We start from the raw sequence: 19327 nt of genomic DNA, 5'->3' as shown, positions 1-19327 counted from the left end.
TTTGTATAATAAGAAGAATTGGTGTCGATGATCATACAAAGGTTCTTGATCTAACTTCGAGATTCATCAAAGGAATAGGTTGGGTTGTCGATCAATGCGCGCGCAACATTAGACAAGGATAAAGATGGCTCTCTCATTTTCTCTCTCTTTCTATCAGCTCACAGTTCCCATCAAAGGCGCCGCCAGGTCTCTCCTACTCTATGTATATAACTACTGCAGTTGCACCTTCTGCACTTGGAATGAAACAGATGTGCGATAAAGTGCACTGGACAGAAAGAGAGAAGAGAGAGAGAGAGGAGAGGTGCAAATGTCCCGGCTGGCAGCTGCGAAGTCAACTGTCAAACCCCGCAGGTCAGCCGTTTCTCGTCAACCGCTGCTTTTTCGCGAGGCGAAGGATGGAGAAGAATTCGTTCACGTCGTGCTCGAACTACTTCGCCCGACTGCGGCGCAAGACGCGCGAGATCGACGGTGGCGTCGAGAGACTCTCCGAGACCTGGAGGACTCCGCATCTTCTCATGGGCGGCTACGAGGAACGCACCGCCGAGACGAACGCCTGCTTGGAGGAGATGTGGGAGTCCATCCGGAGTACCGGCGTGAGTATTCATCCCGGAGATCTCTAATGTTCTCTAACGTTGCGAGGATCCGGTAGCTTCTTTATGCGAAATAAAAATCATAAAGGATTACCTGCAATCTTTATTTCGCCTGAGAAGGTGATACCTATGCTTTAACAACTTGTCGTTTATCTAACAGTCATGTTTCTGTTTGCCATGAAACGTTAATGTTGCGTTGCTGCATCGTAGTGCATTATTGCGTATTCACACTAGCATATAAAATAAAATATCATTATATAATTAATAGTGTAGTTTCCCTCACTTTTTAGAATTTTTTCGTAATCCTTACAGAAATTTAATACTGAAAGTATCAAATAATTACTTATTTTGAGTATTAAAAGCACTGCCTGTCAGCATTTTTAATAATTCAATCAAAATAATTGTTTGGCAGTTCCAGTATTAAATATCTGTAAGGTTTACTCTGAAGAAGTTCTAAAGTGAGCATTTTTTTAACCGTGTGGGAGTGTACAATTAATCGCGTGGCAGGACGCGATAGAAAAACTTCAGTCGGAAGTGGAACCATCCTTGGACAAGACAGATCAGTTGCTGGAGGAGTCGCAGGCGCTGTACGAAAGTTTGAAGGAGCAGTCCAATGAATTAGACATCGTCCTAAAGGAATATGGCTATCATTATGAAGAGAGTATTGACAGACAGGAAAATCATTCAAGGTACCGTGTCATCGCCTTGTGCCTCATGCACTGAATAAGTTTTAGATCCTTGAAAGAAACTGTGTCCACATTTTTGTTACTTTACAAAATAATACATACTACAGATACACTGACTGAGATGATTTTCTCTCATTTTTTTTTCTTTCAGAAACGGTAGTCAAAACTGTACAAGTGATAGCATTTTAAATAATGAAGAGATGGAAGTTGTCGAGTTCACGCCGAACTTGACGTGGAAATCCAGTAGAACTAAATTCAGAGAGTCTGACACTTCCAACGCAAGCCAGAGGAATATGAGTGGGATTAAGGGTATCGCTACGCCCGTAATTAAAAGAGTAGACTCAGTTTTACGATCGGAGATTAATGCAAATGGATTAGGCGACGCGTCTGGCGCAGGAATCAGAATTACGAAATTATTACAAAAGTATTGAAGAGATATTCAAGAGATAATTTTAATTCTGTACATGTGTGAAAGCTTTCTGCCTTCCTATTTCTTGGTAACATAGAAAAGATATGCCGTCTAGTAAGTTGCATCGATAAATGATAAAAGTACTGATAGATTGTTAATTATATTAATTTATATGTATAATTCAACTCTTTAATTCAATTTACTTCTTAAAATATGAATATATATGTTTACGTATTGTTAGTATATAAACTATATAAAGTGCGTTACATTATTGAGGTTATACACTTGCAATTTCACGGAGATATAACAAACTAATTGTTCGAACTGAAAACGAAGCAGATTTTTATGCGTATTTTTATAATAAAGTATTTTTGTAATCGAAAAGTTTTATAATAAAACATGGGAAAAAATTAAATCCTCTTTGCTGTGCCGTGAAGAATTCCACATGGTCCATGGAAGTAATCTAACCTAATCTAATCCAACCGTTCCAGCCTAACCTTAAAAGTGTGGAACTATCGTCGAATTGTCAAGATTCACGTATTGTAGTTCTCGTTGTTGTTCGACAGTATAAATTATTAAATTGTTGATTATCAATTCGAGTTGGAGCAATAGATAACAGATTTTACAATGAGTGAGTTAAATCTCAAATATTACTGTAATGTTTCTGAATATTTTCTAATGTATACATTTGTAAACATTTATACACACGTGTTTATAGGAAAGAATCAATTTTGCCAGCACAAAGATGTTTTCGAAAGAATGAATTATTTATATCAGGTATGGATATAATTTTAAAATTTATTATCCTTCAACAGCCATTTTTACTTGCCTATTATGAATAGTTTTTTATCTAATAAAAAGAGAAACGTGACGCTATTGTCATCTAACATTTCATCGCAGGCTAGTCATCTGATGGCGTTAAAGAATCGCATTATGGCATCCTACTTCGGTAACAATATGTTGGCTTGTGCCAGGAAAGCGGTAGTACGCATGTAAGTTTCTCTACGATTCATCAGCCTTCTGTGTAGTACCAACAAAAGGGATTTGCTTGTGAGAGTTGCGTTAACGATTTGTTATCCCAGGGAACCGAATTTGAAGAGAACTATATGCAAATGTTGTCAAAGTCCACTCACACCCGGGGAGACGGCCAGAGTTAGATTAGTGTCGAAGCCTGTAAAGAGCGTCAAGTGGACGTGTTTAACTTGCATGAACTCCAAGAGGTATCCTATGAAGAAGGGATACAAATTGTGGCTCGATCAGTCGGAATCAACGGTCCAGATGTTAGATTTTACACCAAAATCAAAGAACGGAAACTTCGAGAAATCCGGCTCCGAGGGCAATTCTGTGAAAGTGAAGGAGTGAACTGAAGATCATCCTAGAGATCCTGCAAATCGATCCAGTTTGAAAAACTCCAATCAAAATGGAAGCAGAGGAAGCGAAACGATCTCGAGTCCACTTTTCATCAAGGAGCGCTCCAGTCCAAGGTATCTGGTGTACGAATATTTTTTATTAATGACTTACATAAAATATGTTACAATATTACAATAAATTTGTAATTAATAAAACAGATATTTTTGCTAACTGGAATATTCATAACCATCTAGTAATATCATGATACCGATAATAGTTTTACATTAAATATTCTTAGAAATAACTCGATCGTAAGTTAAGTTACTGCTTGTTTGTCGAGTAGTTGCGATACGTTTTATTCTTTTTTTTTTTTTTACGGAAAGTGGCATCCGCAGGGAATTCCCGAAGGTCACGATATCTGTGTTACGTGTGTTCTCAGCCGAGGACGGTTTGTGGAGTCGCTATTAGTAGCGTAAAGCCGACATGGTTTTCTTTTTCTTTCTTCGAAAGGCAAGATCATTTCGCCGCAATGACACTGGAATTCGCTGCGAGCGTCATTACTTCTAACTATGATATGACTATGTCCGCCCACCGCCAGCGACTCGTGCAAAATCATTTTATACGTGTTAAATCATCGCAACTCGCACTCACGGGCGCAACCAAATCACAGTTCAATCGGAAAGAAGAGAAAAAATATTCAGTCGTTTTAAAACGTATACTATAATACCTTAAATAAATACGCTAGAACGAAACTAACGATATACTAACTTAGAAATTATATATCGCGCGTATTGTGATCATGATTGTTAAACGTCTCGCTGTGCGTTGCAACAACAGTGGCGCAATTATTTCACCCGGGTACAACAATCGCATTGCTTAGACGCCGGAAAACGTGGCAGTGATCGTTGTAAAAAACGTCCGTACGGACGTTGCGTTCGCGTCTCGAACGCAGGCGTACATATATATCCTCGGAAAACGCATAAATACTAAACTAACGGGGAAGAGTATAATACTTAAAAAAAAAAAAACTGGGGGCTGGACGGAATCTACACATTCACTTATATACATATATCTGTCGTGCCAAGCTTCGGTCGTGTCGAGTTATCTCACAGTGTCTATTTTTATCTAGCTTATATTCTTCACCCTCTTTCTTTCCTTTTGCCTCCCTTTTTTTTTTATTCTCCTAAAAGGTAGCCCTAAACGATAAGGTCAGACGGGACCCTAGGTTGGCAACGCACACATATATACATGCACACACCAGCTACAGGGATTAATTACTCCAGTAATATTGACTGTGTCGTTCGTCGTCACTCTTCATCATGAGTCCTTTCGCAAGCTCTCGCGGAAGAGTCTTGAACTGAAAATGGCATAAGTCACACGTAAGTGTGTGTGAGAGAGAGAGAGAGAGGGCGGATCTCGCGAATGTCGTGTCTCGTGGTCTTTTTTTCTTGCGTCGTGTCTCGGTGTCGCTCTTCTCGTACACGCGTCTACTCGCAGGACAAACCCGACCAATATTTAACTCGGTTATTGTCAAAGAGGTGTGTGCATGCGAGTCGCCCGAAGTACGCTCCGAAGAGGCGCGTGCAATGAAAAAGAGCCGCGGACAAAGAGGTACAACGTACGGCGACGGAGCTTATTTAGAGATAGAAAGGGTGTGGAAGAGGAGGACGTGGGCTGAGCGCGCCCGCGTTATCAGAGCTGAATTTATATTAGCCCCGAAACGAACTGGGGCTGGCCGTCACGGTCGACCGTCAGTTGCGGCATCACGTTTGGGGAAGGCTGGAATGTTGATCCTTGAAAACCCATTGCCGATTCGTATAACTGAAACATAAAAATGAAAAAAATTATTGCATATTTAGGAATTACGCTTTGCCGCTCGGAGACCAGATCGCACTGACGTCCACTATGCACGATTAACGACGACAATCTTTTTGGTTTCTTAAAGTAAAAAAAAACAGAGATAAATCAGATATTCTATATATCTATATATCTATAATATATAACATGTCCTTTTCATTGCTTGCAAGTCGAGTAACTGACATTGATTGTCGTAACTTCGAGAACGCTCATTACAGCTAAAGCTATGATCTCAGAGAGAGAGAACTATTAATCAGAGAGTTAAGTCTGCTAGTGTAACGAGGACCTCGCGGTCTATATATAATGCTCATTAGCTTTACTCGGCTTACATTGTGATTTCCTGGAAGCGTCGTGTAATCCGGCGTGGTCGGACGATGCCTGTTCGTAGGCAACGGATGCTGGATGGTTGCGTAAGTGTTATCTTGGGACGTATCACCCATGCCGACGCTTACGCCACTGCCACGTCTCTCGCCGCCGAGACCGCCCTCGGGCTCGCTGAACACTTGCATCGTTAACTCCTGCTCCTCGTAGAGCTTCAATTTTCTACAATCGAGTAAAATGACACCGTCACTCGGGCTCGCTCGTCGCGCGTTTAAAATCGCTGCGTGCGCGAGAAAACGAGGAACTTACTGTTCGATCCACAAAGGATTCTCCGTCGTGTTCAGTTCGTCGATGATCTGCTTCTTAATTAGGCCGTCCTTCTTACGTATATCATTTGGCACAGTTATTACCCTGAAACAACGTCGACGTGTAAGCGTTGAAGTGCATGACTGAGAATATATGTCTAGAATTTTTTTGTATTCTCACCAATGGCGTAAACAGCAACAAACTACTGTAACAGTTACCGCACCTACGAGTAAAACAACTAAGAGAGCTATTAAAGCAGCGAGTGCAGGATCGAATGGTGCCTCTTGAACTCCAGCGTATGCGGGCTGAAATGATTATCGGTTCTTATTACCACGAAGAAACTTACTTTACGCAGTTTACAATTATAAAGTGATCGTGTATTTCTACAGTTTTAAATCGCAACATCATAATACTCACCACGACATTCTCTATGGCAAACCCGGCGTAGTAGTGCTTTAAGAAATCGTATTTCGCATCAATAACTTTGAGCACGTGAGGTATCGGCGCGATGGTTTGAGTCTTCGGTTCGACGACGTGCAAATACATGTCGCACCTAAAAAAAAAAAAAGGAAACAATTTCATGCAGACGATATATGCGATACATGTACGCGGATTATGACAGAAATATTTGAGAGAGAAGAAAATAGATCCGCGCGTGCAATTACCATTCTCTACGGATATGTCCGGAAGCGTCAACGTGATATCTAATATCGTCCACTACGACTCTGCTTTGAGTGGCGTTAGATAACTCCGAAACAATCTCGTCGCGCTCGCTGTTCACCTCTTCCGGAGGCCGGGACAGTATGACTCGTATTAACTGAGATGGCTCAAACACCCACACCTTGAGAAAAAAATAAAAATTGATTAAAATTGCGAAGGAAAGACAGACATTCAATCCAGCGATTGTGTCACGCACAAGAAATCTTACAAATCAATATACCAATAGAAATGTCACATCATATCAAAATCAGTAATATTTTAATGATACTAATATTGAATTATAATGGTAACCGCGGATAGCTTACATGAACTCTGGTCATCGCGTATCTTTCCGGAATGGCCGTCTCCTTGGCGATGACTTCGACGATAAATCTATCCTGATTGTATTCCGCCATGTACCCGCTCGTAACGAGTTTGCCATCCTGCGTGACGTTGAACGGGCTGGGCACTATCGAGCCGCTCGGTTTTTCCGAGCCGTATTTGTAAAGATTCGCGCTGGCGACGTAGTAGTGGAGCGTGCCGTTGTCACCGACGTCCAAGTCGGACGCGGTTACCTTGGTCACGAAGTCGTTTATGTTCGCCATGGAATTCACGCCGGCGTAATAGTCGCTACGCTCGAAGATCGGCGGATTGTCGTTCTCGTCCAGCACAGTTATCGTCACGTTCACGTGCCCGTGTTCCGGATTGTGAGTCAATGGCCGGCCGGATTGAGCGGGACTGATGTAAAGATCGGGATCGTTGGACGCGAGAATAGAGAGAACGTATTTGTCTCTCGTCTCGCGATCAAACGATTTATTCGCGTAGATACTGCCATCGGATTTGTCCATGTAAAACGCGTATCCTTCGTTTCCTAAAAGAACGGGCAATACATTCGTAAGTTATTCGAGCCTTCGATTTCTGTGAAAATATCTTTATTGAAAATTGAAAAAAGGTAACTAATCTTTCTGTCAAATTTTTATTGAAAAGATTCCTTGCCAAGAAATTTTAGAGAGGTAAAATTAGGTAAGAAAATTAGAAGAAAAGTGTAATGTCAAAAGAAGATATTCTGTATATAATTTATAAATTTACCTGCTTCTATGTAATAGTAAACCTTGGCGTGTCTGCCCTCGTCTTTATCCTCCGCTGTAACCTTGCCAATGAAGTAATCCTTCGGTCGATTCTCGGACACATGAAAATTATACTCCTCGTAGAATTGCGGCACGTTATCGTTCGTATCGACTAACTGAACTGTTAATAGGCGCAGTGTCTCGTATGCCGTAGGACTGCCATGATCGGCCGCCACAAGAACAAGCTGAAAGAAAATGTGTACATAGAATTCCATCTCATAGAATTTAATCTCATTAGAAAATGGTTTAATATTTGTACGTTATTCACTTCAAATTTGCTCTTGATCTCGCGGTCGAGGATGATCTTCGAACGCAGTTCGCCGGTCTCTTGGTCTATAGAAAATTCCTCGGTTTCCTGAACGTTTCTATTGCCGACTTTCAAGTGATAACTAACGCGGCCATTCTCGCCGGGATCTCTGTCGATCGCTTTCACAGTTAATATTAGATAGTTCGGCACACCTGCATTCTGAAAATTGATTGTCTATTAATATATTTATGTATTAATCCATGATTAATTATATGGATATTACATACATATCATGGATGTATAGAATAAATTTATATTGTATATTTTAGTTTTGACTCGACGGAAATCTATAAGCTCCCTTTTTATTCTCGACACAAACAGGAAACGTTCGGTTTTTTTTTGTTATACATACCTCTGGCACTTCCACGGTCGCGTTTGTCAATTCGGGCATCACGAACTGCGGTTTATGCTGATTCACAGGTGTGACTCTTATGTCGACGTAACATCTGTCCGAGTGTGGACCATTTCCGGCCCCGTCGCGTGCTTCGACTTCGATCCTGTAAGAACCGGCTCTGCCGAGGAGGGCGGCCGCGGGGTACAGGATGCCGGTTTCGCGGTTTAACGAAAACGATTCATTCTCGTTCCCGTTGATAATTGTGTACCAGACCTCGCCGTTCGTCCCTTCGTCCTGATCTACCGCTCGTACCTTGAAAAACATGATAAATATGTCGATTTTACTATAGATTTTTTTTTAAATTTATTAATCTTAAATATTAAAAATGTTACTAAGAATATCAAAAAGTAAACGAAAATTAAACATCGAAAAAACTGAGAGGATGATTTCTATCCAAATTTTCTCCATGAAAAGATTTGCTTTAGGTTTTATGTAATTTTTTTTTCTGTATTACACAACATTTATATTAAAGAAGCTTCATAGTTGAAAATTCCATATCTATTTGTGATATAAGTTATTACTAGGGATTATTCAAGGCGACTTTAGGTGACAATACCTGCAAGATAGGTGCCGGCGGGTTAACGGACAAATTCTCCGCGACGGAAGCTCTGTAGCTGTGTTGTGAGAATATCGGCCTATTATCATTCTCATCAATTAACTTGACAACGACCGGCACGGTGGTGCTTCGCCGAGAATTTACATGGGCGCCGTCGCTGGCCATCACCGTTATGGTGATTTCCGGGGTCACTTCTCTATCGAGAACCGTAGCACCGCCCACCGTAATCTCTCCGGTTTCATGCCCTTAAAATTGCGTAAAATCGTGTGAAGATTATTATTTTATACTGATGAACGGTGTAAGAGTAAAATTCGAAGAATACTAAGAAATATTTAATTTATTTAATTTTATTTGCTTCAAAGTACAACGCAATCGATCGTGTTTGCGAGCTTACCGATGTTAAAGTCAGAAGCGTGTTCGCCAATTAGGCTGTAGCTAACGTCGCCGAAAGTGCCCTCGTCGCCGTCCGTAGCTTTCACAACGGTAACGCGAGTGCCAGGTGGTGAGTTCTCTTTCACCGTCGCGTTGTACAGCTCCTTCTCGAACTTCGGATCCTGATCGTTCACGTTGATCACGGTAACGGTAACTTTCGTAGTCGCGGAAAGTTGTGGCACCCCGGAATCGTATGCGACCACCGTGAATTCCAATTGCTTTGTTTCTTCGTAATCGATCACCTGGCTAGTTCTTACGATTCCTGTGAACAGAAGCAGACGCGTTCGGAATAGTATTCTTCTTGGTGGCAAATATAAATTATCTTGCATGTCGTTAAGATAATCCGATTTATTACCAATTATTTCTATTCGTGATTTATTTATTCCTCGATGTAAAGAATAAATAGTACGGATCAAGGAAATTCGCAAAGATATTTAAATATCTTCTACTGACAGAAATTATTTCAAGATTCCTGTAATATGTCACTTACGTATAGTAAAGTGCTGTTTTTGTAAGCAAATTGGTTTTCGACAGTGACTTTCGGTACATGCTTACGTGAAACTGACATGGGATTTGCGACGAGCAACTTACCGGTAATATTATCAATATTGAAGTAGGGGCTTGGCGGATCGATGGCGTATCCCGCTATGTTACTATCAGCGTCCGTTGCCGTGAAAGCGCCCACGACAGCGCCAGTGGGTTGCTCCTCTTGCATCTCTATCAGATACCGTGGATTTTCTCGGGTCCACGGCTTCAGAAATTCTGGCGCCATGTGGTTGACGTCGATGATGGTGACTACCAGCTTGCCTGTTGAAAATTATACGATGCATGCCAAAAGTGTGAGACAGAACATTTCGTATCATTTTTCTTTTCTTGAAAAAATTATTTACCTCGTCCCTGCTGCAACGTGGGTGCCGTGGTGTCGCTCACGACGATCGTAACGCTTACCGTCGCCGCCACATCACGATCCAAGGCCCGAACGACGGAAACCTGTCCGGTGGTGCGATCAACTGCGAAAAAGTCCTACGAAAGCGAATAAAAGTGATGAGAAGATAAAAATAAAGCTAGGGTATGAAAATATAAGGAAATATTTTAAAATTAATTAATGTATGACATTATATATTATATGTTTTATAAAATACACGATTGATCAAATGTATTAATTATTGATTTCCGTTAAAAACTTGAGTAGATATTTTACGAGAATATATATAATATATATATTTATTGCACGTACAAAAATATATTTTTTTAAATCTTTATATGTGGAACGCGAACTTACGTGAATCAAAAAATTTTCAAAATAAGTTAAAACGTTTTTCGTACCTTAAAAGATTTGCTGTCGTTAACGCGTTGGCCATTTCTGTCAATAGCGGTGATTGGCTCGGAAATGGCGAAGTTCAAAGCTTCGAGATTCGTGCTGTCCGGATCGGTGGCTTTCAATGTTGTGAAAACGGTGCCGATTGGCGTGTCCTCCGTAACTTCGGCGCGCTGCGTTTCGGGCGTAAAATACGGCGCCTTATCGTTGCTGTTCTCGACCTCGATCATCAGCGTCGTCGTTCCGGTTAAGCTCGGCGTTCCTGAAGTGAAACGCGAGAATCGTAGGAGAACGAGTGTGGCGTCAATTGCAACAATTTTAGCGACACGTTAAATTAAATTACGCTTCGAAAAACAATGAAATTTGGCCTTCGTACGAAGCGAGTATTGAAGTCGTTATTAAGGTACTCGTTTAATTTCTCTCAATCGGTCGCGATAATAAAATTACCTTTGTCAAACGCTATAACTTCAACGTGATACGTGTTCTTCTCGTCGTAGTCCAATTTTCGGGACACCGTGACGACGCCGGTGGTCTCGTTGATGGCGAAATCGTCGAAAGCTCCTTTCTGTATTCTGTAGACCAACTCCGCGTTGACTCCGCTATCGGCGTCCGTCGCGGTCATTTCCTCCACGACAGTTCCTGAAAAGACGAGTACGGTCAACTATTAACTTAAATGGCCGATTAAGTTCGGTAAATGGTAAAATGAAACGCCTCGCAGCGAGAGTTTTCCCGGCGAACGGGGACGTCGTTTCCGAGGCAGATATCCCATATCCGGCGACCTTGATTACACCCGCGAGAGATTGCTCGTAATCGCGCAATCGGGAGGGACACGCACGGGGCGTCGTTAAGCGTAATACCCGAGATACTTACCGATCGGCGATATCTCCGCGACGCTGGCCGTGTATATGTCGTGCGGGAACACGGGCGCGTTGTTGTTAACGTCGCGGACGGTGATGTTGACGAGCGCGGAGTCGACGAATATCCCGTCGCTCGCCTGTATCGTCAGGCCGATCCAGTCGTGGGTGGCGTTGGTCATGTCGACCGGGCTCTTGATGGTGATCTCGCCGGTGTCCGGATCGACGGCAAACAAGCCGAGCTCGTTACCGCCCACCAGAGCGTACGTGATCTTGGACGTCTTGTCCTTGTCGCGCGCCTGCACCTTCAGCTCGGGCTCGAATTTCTCGGCACCCTCGTCCACCACCGCGCGATACTTGTCCTGCAGGAAGCGCGGCGGGCTGTCGTTCGCGTCTACCAGACTGATGCGCAACGAGACGCTCGTTGTCTGCCCTTCCCCGTTGTCGTCCGTCGCCTAAAAACCAAAATATCACGTTTGTAAAAATCTTTTACGCTAATAAAAAAAAAAAAACGTCAAAACGTTTGAAAAATATGCGCTTGGAGAACGGAACTTTCTGTTTCGAATAATATAAATTTAATCGATCACACAAAATTGGCCTATCTTTAGTTTTCAAATATCATCAGGCTTGATACAGAGATCATGAGGGTACCTTGTAAGTGAGGAAATACTCCGTCTGCTGCTCGTAATCGAGACAGGGCGAGGTGCCGGGCGTCGGGCAGGGTGCGACGGTGATGGTACCGGTTTTCTTGTCGAGCGCAAAGTGCTCCGCGCCCTGGCCGAGTAATTGGTAGACTATGCCGGCGGTGCCGAAGCTGCGGAACAGAGAGAATCGCGACGTAAATGAAGGGTGAACCGGGCGCGCTTTGATGTCACGCGGGCACAAAGCGCGTGCTTAACGAGCCCTTACCGCCCGCTGTCGCGATCCTTCGCCGTAATCGTTATAATTGGGCTCCCCGGGGCCGCCGTCTCGGACACCATCGCCGTGTACGTGGGGCTCCCGAAGGAGGGAGCGTTGTCGTTTGCATCCGTGATGGAGATCGTTACCGTCGCCGTGGACGAGAGCTTCGGGTTCGTGTGGACTTCCTCGGCGACGACCTGGATAATGATAATCGCCAACGTCGCACAGTTAGTTTCTCGCGCGGTTCTCGCGCATCGTTATCGTGCAATTAATTACCACGAAATAGAGAGAGAAAGAGAAACGCTGCTATCTGATATCTTTCTGATTATTGTACTAAATCGTAAATAAGTATATGAAACAATTTATATTAATGATCGAGTGAATTTTGACCGGATTACGTTACGTTTCTGTATTTTAAACATATTAATTCCTATTTATTTTACATCACTTCTGAAGAGAGAATTATTTTCCTTTCGAAAGATTTTAATTTATCCGACAGCTGTAAAAACTAATTAAAGAAGCCGAGAGAGGTAAATGCCTTCTCCCCCCTCAGCTGGACTTACCAGGATAATGAATTTCCGCTGATTAGGGTTTTCATAATCGAGCGAGCCGTTCGTAACGCGGATGTTCACGGACGTGCTGCCGGTAGCCAGGACGGGTTCCACGGTGAATGCACCTGTTATATCCTCCAGTCGCAGGGAGAACACGGAGTTTAAGCCCTTTGAAGTGAAAAAAAAAACAGATCTCAATCCTTATTCGCGAGATGTGATGCGGGACAGGATCTCCCGCGGCCGAAAGAAACACCGAGGTGAGACGCGCGGAACAACGAAAAACCATCAGTTTAAACAGCGTTCCGGCGATCAATACGACAGCGGCAAAACAATATTATTATATTTGATCGAAGCTTTATAACGCGTCATGAATTATTTATCCCCCCGCCGTTTCCCCATTTTGCCACTGCCGTTAATTCCGCGGACAATTAATAACCGAGTTGAATATACGCGCGGGCGCCTTTCCGATCGTTTCGCTATTGTTGCCCGCGAGCATACGGCCCGGGAGCTTCACGCGAAAGGCCGAATATATTAATGTAAATGTTACGTACATTAACAGGCGTTTATCGCGCGTGCCGATTAATCTTTGATTTTTCGATGACGGCGCCGGCTCGCCGGATTATTGACCGCGCGCGCGCGGACGCGGGATGCTGCGGGGCTCCAGTCTCGATTTCCCGAGAATCGAGAGAGCAGGGAAGAGAAAGAGAGAGAGAGAGAGAGAGAGAGATCGCGCGGATCTTGCTATGCATCCAGGATCGAGCGCGGACGACAGGTAATAACTACGGTAATGAATCGGGGGGCCCTGTGTGCTCACCACATCCGGATCTTTCACCGTCATGTCCAGATGCGGCAACGGCGTGCCGTCCGGCACGTTCTCCGGGATCTCGATGTTGTACTCGCGCCGATTGAACGTGGGCGGCTCGTCGTTGACGTCCTTAATCGTCACGGTCGCCTCGGCCGTCGATACCGTCAATTTGTCGTTGCCGGGTATGCCGTCGATCAGCTCGCGGGCCTTCACGATCAGCGTGAGCACGCCCGTCGAGTTCTCCAGCGCCTCCCTGTCCAGCGGCTTCGCCGTCCTGAGCTCGCCCGTGTCGTCGTCCAGCAGGAAATAATCGAACGGATCTGCGGGGAAGACAGACGTTCGACAATCGGTGATGTGACGGCCCTTTATTGGCACACGAGAAAGCTCGATCGTGTCTCTGCGCAATTAATTCCGTAATTTCGCCGTGTCGCCCGAAATCGAATTGACCTTTATTACGAAATTCTGCGTTTCACATGTTGAAGCTTTCTATACTTCCACGATGAAAACTATAGATATTAGGTACACTATAGATATTAGATACGCTAGATACAAACAGGATATATTTAAACGCTGTTGTCTTCGTTTCACGTATGTGCAGATAAATTGCAGACGTCAGTTTGAAAGTTCGAATCTAAGCGCGGACAGGAATACGATTTTGTATACTTATGCGATTTAAAATACGCAGAAGAAAGAGATATGGATATCACTCACTAGTGACCAATTCGTAGATCATCTTCCGCGGCATGCCCCTGTCGCCGTCTCGGGCCTTTACGGTCATCACCAGGGTCCCGATGGGATCGTCCTCGCGCACCACGCCTGTTAGCGAGTCCAGGAATTCCGGCGGGCTGTTCTGAATGTCCGCCACCTTGATCTCGACGCCGGTGGTACTATTGTTCAGGCCGTCCTGCAGATAAAATTTCACACGTTTTCGAGTCAACTCCGATCGTGTATATACGAAAGAAAATTTTCTCTCTCATTAAAACCTACCTCCGCCTAATCGTGCAGCTTTTCTAATGCCGGAGAAGAAAAAGGACTATTCGAATATTTTTAAATTCTCAAGCTCCTCTGATTTGGAGCTCCTCCTTTATTTCTTACTGAATATTCCTCTGATAAATTTCGAAGACCGCGCGAATTTTTCGGGGGCCACCCGTTCGGTATATTGTAAGCCAATAATGGAGGAATCAAGCTCGTCCATTCCGAGAGTAAAACGTTTCAAACGCGATAAGATCGTCGGCTTGCGCAATTACTTGTACTTGATACGCCTGCAGAGATTCGCCAGCGTCTGCTAATGAGAAAGAAGTAGTAGATTCCTTCGTAGTAAAAACAGGCATAATAACATTTTAAGCCGGACTCTCATTGCGCGAGACGGTTTATTTCGCACAGTTGCTACAGTCGTAATTTACGCGTCTGTATACGCCGTTTCGCCGCTGTAATTATGCGCGCTATCGCGAGCGCGGAGCGACCATCTTCTTGCGCAGTAAAAGCGGACGGCACTTCGGTCGCTTCCGGAGAGAACGCGTAATTAAAATCAATCTCCGCCGCTCTCTCACACATACACACACACACATAGAAAGAGCTCACGTCGCTTTCGTCGTTCGCGGGCGGCGCACGAAGTGTCGCAAGTAACCGCAATTATCTCTTTATCTCGCACACGTGAACACGCGCGATGACGTGTCCCCACGTTGGAGCGCGCGCGACGTTGATTAATTAATCCCTCGTTACCCCCTCCCCTCTTCCCTCCCTCCGTTCCCGCCGTCGGGAGTCTCCGATTATTGAGAGAAAAATCCGACGCGTCCCGCGATTTGGCGATTGGCAAGAACATTTCAACGCGATTTTCGGATCGACCTGCAGTTTTAAACTGCGCACTGCCATTCATCGCGGGTTGAATGGCCGGGAAAATCTGTTCTCCCAAAATCGTAAAATACGTAATATTCTTCTCATATTTTGGATTACGGAGAACACGTACGTGATAGCGTTGTAGAGTATTTTAACTGGAATATATATTTTTTTAAATTTAAATCAGAAAACAGATGAGACGAGAGTCTCGTCTCACTCGTCTGCAGTTCAGCCGCCGTATACAGTCGCCGACGAGTCATTCTTCTTTTCTTTTCCGTCTATTATTTTCCCATGCAAAGTCCGACGCAAAGATTGCGGTGCGAGAGGACCAGGATCAGATCGCGTTTAACGTTAAACGCACGATGAGAAAACGCACCATTACATTGCTCGCGCGCTCCCGCGCTACGGCGGGCAAATATTTACTGTTTTTCTTCAATTTCGCGCTATATTCCTCAGATATTGCGGCGAAAGGAAAATAACCGCGGAATCGATGTATACGGGGGTGCAGCAGGGGAAAATCGCATCGATCATACGGGCCACGTTCGCCCCGTGTAACACCTAAATGAGCTCAGTGTTTGCCGCTTTGCGGCGCGCGAGGCACACCGTTTTCGCGGTACGAAAAACGCATGGTAAATCACGATCCCTTTTTGCAGTTCACGGCACGGAACTGAGAGCCGGCGGGCTCAGACCTTTTCCCCTACGTATATATGTGTTTACGTATTTTAACGTATCGGAACGCGACGTCGACGTCGGGGAATCAAAGGGTATACCTAACCGAGGTAACTGAGGTTTCCGATTTCCGGGCACCGGGCCCGCCGCGCCGTCTGCCTTTTATCTGTAAACCCCTTTGAAGTCACGTAAACTCGATAGTGTTCTTCACGCTCGCCGGAGCTTCGCGGAGTTCATTTTAAATAATACGAAGCCCTTTCCTCCCTCGCGTGGAAGAAAGCGCTTCGACCGGCGCGGCGCGGGCGTTGAAACCTCCCGCTGCATATACGAGAAAAAGAAATTCAAGGGAGTTAAAGGGGAGTTACGTTTAATATGTAACAGATATGCAATCCGCCGCAAAGTGGGAGTGTAGCGTGACGCGCGGAGGGAGATCGAGAGATGTTGTGTAAATGTCGTCATAGACGTAATTATCGAGAAACGTTCGACCGTTAATTAACGCTGCCGCGAGAATCGCTCGTTTCGCCGCTGAACGGATGGCTGGTGTTTAAGCCAACCTACTGGGCCGACAACAGACACACGCAAGTCCGTCCGACGCACGTCATTCTCGCGTCCTCGTTAGTTCGCAAATTCGCCCGTATCCCGAATTCAAACCCGCAATCTCGAGTGTTACGGTTTGCGCATCCCCGTTACAGACGGGGTTTATCCAGCGCCGCGTTTGCGAGAAGCGGGCCGTCGCTTGGCTTTCCTTCGCGGCGCGCATAATTAGAATCAATTCTCGAATTGAGGGAAGGGGAGAGACAGAGTGAGAGAGAGAGAGAGAGAGAGAATCAAACGTGTACTCACGCTCGCTCGCAGCAGCAGCTGATAGAAGGGCCTCTCCCGGTAGTCGAGAGGCTGCCGCAGCACCAGGGCGCCCACATACGTGTTCTGGCTCCTCTCGACGTTAACGATGCCGAACTTCTCGCAGGCATCCAGGAACTGCAACAAAAGTTGGCCGTCAGCGTGAATTATCGCGATAAGTACGGTCGATCGCTCGGCGTAGGTATATATATTCGCGTGATTTTAGCGAGACGCGCTGCCGGGGATACCTCGGCAGCAAGTATTCCGCGGAACTTTTAGCGAGCGGCCGGCGCGTTAATTAATCGATTTGTCATTCACATCGAGCATCCATCTAAAAGTTATGACGCCCTGTCGACTTCGTCGAGGCTCTTGTGAAAGTTTCGTCAAACCCGCGCGCGTCGAGAGTTATATATATACACAAAATTATAAAAACCATACTCGTATTTGTGTTAAATCACGCAGAAAATTTGGAACTCGTTGACACAGTTTTTATGTAATGCTGTTCAAATTAATATTAACGAATCTATAGAAATTACTATTAAAAAATTACGAAATAAAAATCCATGTCATTAAAAAGAGAATTGAAAAAATTATTCTGCGCGCATCGAGACGGAAAGAGAGGTTTTAGAACAAATTCAAAGAGTGAACCAGTTAACTAAATAAAATCGAGTCAGAAATAATATAATCGCAAATGATCGTGTCTCTAATTCATAATAAATTTCCGGCAAATCTCCGTATTTGCTCCGGGCGGTTCAGTTACCGCATCATCGTTATTCGAAGCCGCGGTTTGTTAATGGAAAATTTCGCCGTTGATTCCGGTTTCGCGGATGATTCGCGCGCGCCGATATCCTGAGCACTGTAAACATTAGTTACGCTTAATGACTGGACGCAATCGCGCTTGGCTCTGCCAGCGGCGTCGCGTTTCGCGCGCGTATAACGAAAACGGGGGAGGCATTAAAGTTTGCCGCCGTAAAGCCGGCGGGCCATTAGTTAAAAGGTTTTACGGTTTTATTGGTCGCGCCTAACGGCGCCGACCGAGAATTTATCGAGCGGATATGACGTAGGGGAGAGGGGTGGCGGTGCGTTTTATACGTACTAATATCCCGCTGCGCGTCTTTCTCGAGAGGGATGCGAGAGATGGAGAGAGAAAGGGGGAGAGAGAGAGAGAGAGAGAGAGAGAGAGAGTGCGCGTAAAGAGAGAAAAGGGGTAAAACCTGCAGGAGGCTGCAGGCAGATAATTTTAACGGTAGTCGCGAGATGATATACGAATTGGATCTCTCTCTTTTTTCGCCCCTCCCACGAAAAAAAAATGCCCTCGCGAAAACGATACGCGCCGTTTTTTCCCGTCGACCGAAATTTTTCGGAGTGTTCTCCTCCTGTTGTGTTGCCCCTTCTGTTCGTGCGAAACGAACGGCGCGTATCGCATAACCGATTGCGCGTTATATCGACGGGATCCTAAACAGAAAGCGGTTTTCAACGGCAATTTTCCACGGTAACGCGTTACAACTTTCCGTAAATACGATCCACGGACGTGACTTAAATTTTATGGACTTGTGTGTTGCGAGGTGCGATGGAACAAAACCTTATTACAAGGCGTACTATCGGACGCTCCGTCCGAATTGGGTTTGTGCTAAAGTAAAAGATACAAAAAAAATTACTGTTTCCGTATACCTGTATCTAAAATAAATTTTTGACGATAATTTTCTTCCCCGAGGTCGAGTCGGCAACTTAAAATGTAAAGTGGCTTTATTCTAACAACACGATACACGCATCTCCCGCTTAATTAATTTAATTCTGTTACACGTACATCTCATACATTTGACAGCATGATCAAAGCCAAATACAAAGGCCAAATACAAATATAAAAGCCAAATACAATAAAGGCGAGAGAAAAGGGAGGGTAGAGCGAAACTCGTGTAATCTCGAAAATCGCGAAGAGATAGGAGATAGCTGAACGCACACGTCTCTGCATTTCTAATCGCAAGAGCTCGCGAGACAAGAGGGGTATCTCGTTTACGCATACCGAAAATAAACCCAATTACATCGCCGAATGTTTAAGCTGCTGAAGAAACTGCTGAATTCAAATTCTCGTACGCGCGACGTACGGCGGTAATAAAATTATTCCCGCTCACGCATCGGAACGATTATTAAATTTTCCAACGCGCTCGGTTGTGCGAGAGCGCCGCGCGCCGCGTCGCATGGCTCGCTCGTGCGAAACAGGCCACGCGTTTTCCGCAGGGGTTAACGTCGAGGCTCCACAACGATGATTGCGAAAGTCCGACTGTACGAGAACTGGCTTGCCGCCCGCCGCCGCGCCGTCACCGTCGTCGACGAGTCCTCAGCTCCCTCGGGCGTGCTGCTCGGCGTTGCGAGACGAGAAGCGAGGCGAGGCGAGGTGAGGTGAGGCGAGGCGAACCCCGGCGAGTTCCCTCGTTCCTCTTTCTCTTTCTCTCTCTCTCTCTCTCTCTCTCTCTCTCTCTCTCTCTCCCTCTAAGTTTATTACAGGATACGAGAGTGGAT

The 19327-nt window shown here is 44.9% G+C and overlaps 3 protein-coding genes across 4 annotated transcripts in view; 2 read left to right on the top strand and 1 right to left on the bottom strand.

Annotated features, from left to right (window-relative positions):
- The first annotated feature begins 33 nt into the window (after positions 1–33).
- On the top strand, positions 34–2317 carry LOC105450528. Its single transcript, XM_011690421.1, has 3 exons — positions 34–593; positions 1098–1279; positions 1428–2317. The coding sequence occupies exons 1-3, from the start codon at positions 201–203 to the stop codon at positions 1705–1707; spliced, it is 855 nt and encodes a 284-aa protein (XP_011688723.1). The 5' UTR covers positions 34–200; the 3' UTR covers positions 1708–2317.
- Positions 2225–3254, top strand: LOC105450529 (ribonuclease P protein subunit p21). The gene is made up of 4 exons (XM_011690422.1): positions 2225–2316; positions 2404–2462; positions 2586–2677; positions 2768–3254. Exons 1-4 carry the CDS (start codon positions 2313–2315, stop codon positions 3045–3047), a joined length of 435 nt encoding a protein of 144 aa, XP_011688724.1. The 5' UTR covers positions 2225–2312; the 3' UTR covers positions 3048–3254.
- Positions 3255–3396: 142 nt separating this feature from the next.
- LOC105450527 (cadherin-87A) overlaps positions 3397–19327 on the bottom strand; it is a 190655-nt gene continuing 174724 nt past the window's right edge. For both annotated transcript variants that reach the window (XM_011690420.1, XM_011690419.1), the window contains exons 7-29: positions 16811–16945; positions 14174–14366; positions 13472–13782; positions 12670–12825; positions 12116–12303; positions 11858–12020; positions 11223–11661; positions 10800–10991; positions 10361–10614; positions 9925–10057; positions 9626–9841; positions 8997–9296; positions 8603–8847; positions 8005–8298; positions 7614–7811; positions 7308–7530; positions 6545–7089; positions 6185–6360; positions 5937–6072; positions 5700–5824; positions 5523–5624; positions 5222–5435; positions 3397–4856 (exon numbers count right to left, since the gene is read on the bottom strand). In XM_011690420.1, the coding sequence (XP_011688722.1) occupies positions 4740–4856; positions 5222–5435; positions 5523–5624; positions 5700–5824; positions 5937–6072; positions 6185–6360; positions 6545–7089; positions 7308–7530; positions 7614–7811; positions 8005–8298; positions 8603–8847; positions 8997–9296; positions 9626–9841; positions 9925–10057; positions 10361–10614; positions 10800–10991; positions 11223–11661; positions 11858–12020; positions 12116–12303; positions 12670–12825; positions 13472–13782; positions 14174–14366; positions 16811–16945 (5055 nt within the window). In that variant the 3' untranslated portion in view covers positions 3397–4739. The remainder of the gene's footprint in view (positions 4857–5221; positions 5436–5522; positions 5625–5699; positions 5825–5936; positions 6073–6184; positions 6361–6544; positions 7090–7307; positions 7531–7613; positions 7812–8004; positions 8299–8602; positions 8848–8996; positions 9297–9625; positions 9842–9924; positions 10058–10360; positions 10615–10799; positions 10992–11222; positions 11662–11857; positions 12021–12115; positions 12304–12669; positions 12826–13471; positions 13783–14173; positions 14367–16810; positions 16946–19327) is intronic.

This window comes from Wasmannia auropunctata, unplaced genomic scaffold, assembly GCF_000956235.1.
Source record: "Wasmannia auropunctata unplaced genomic scaffold, wasmannia.A_1.0 LD336060.1, whole genome shotgun sequence".
Taxonomy (NCBI): Eukaryota; Metazoa; Arthropoda; class Insecta; order Hymenoptera; family Formicidae; genus Wasmannia; species Wasmannia auropunctata.
The sequence above is the reverse complement of the archived record's forward strand: the minus strand, read 5'-3'. Positions and strand labels throughout refer to the sequence as shown.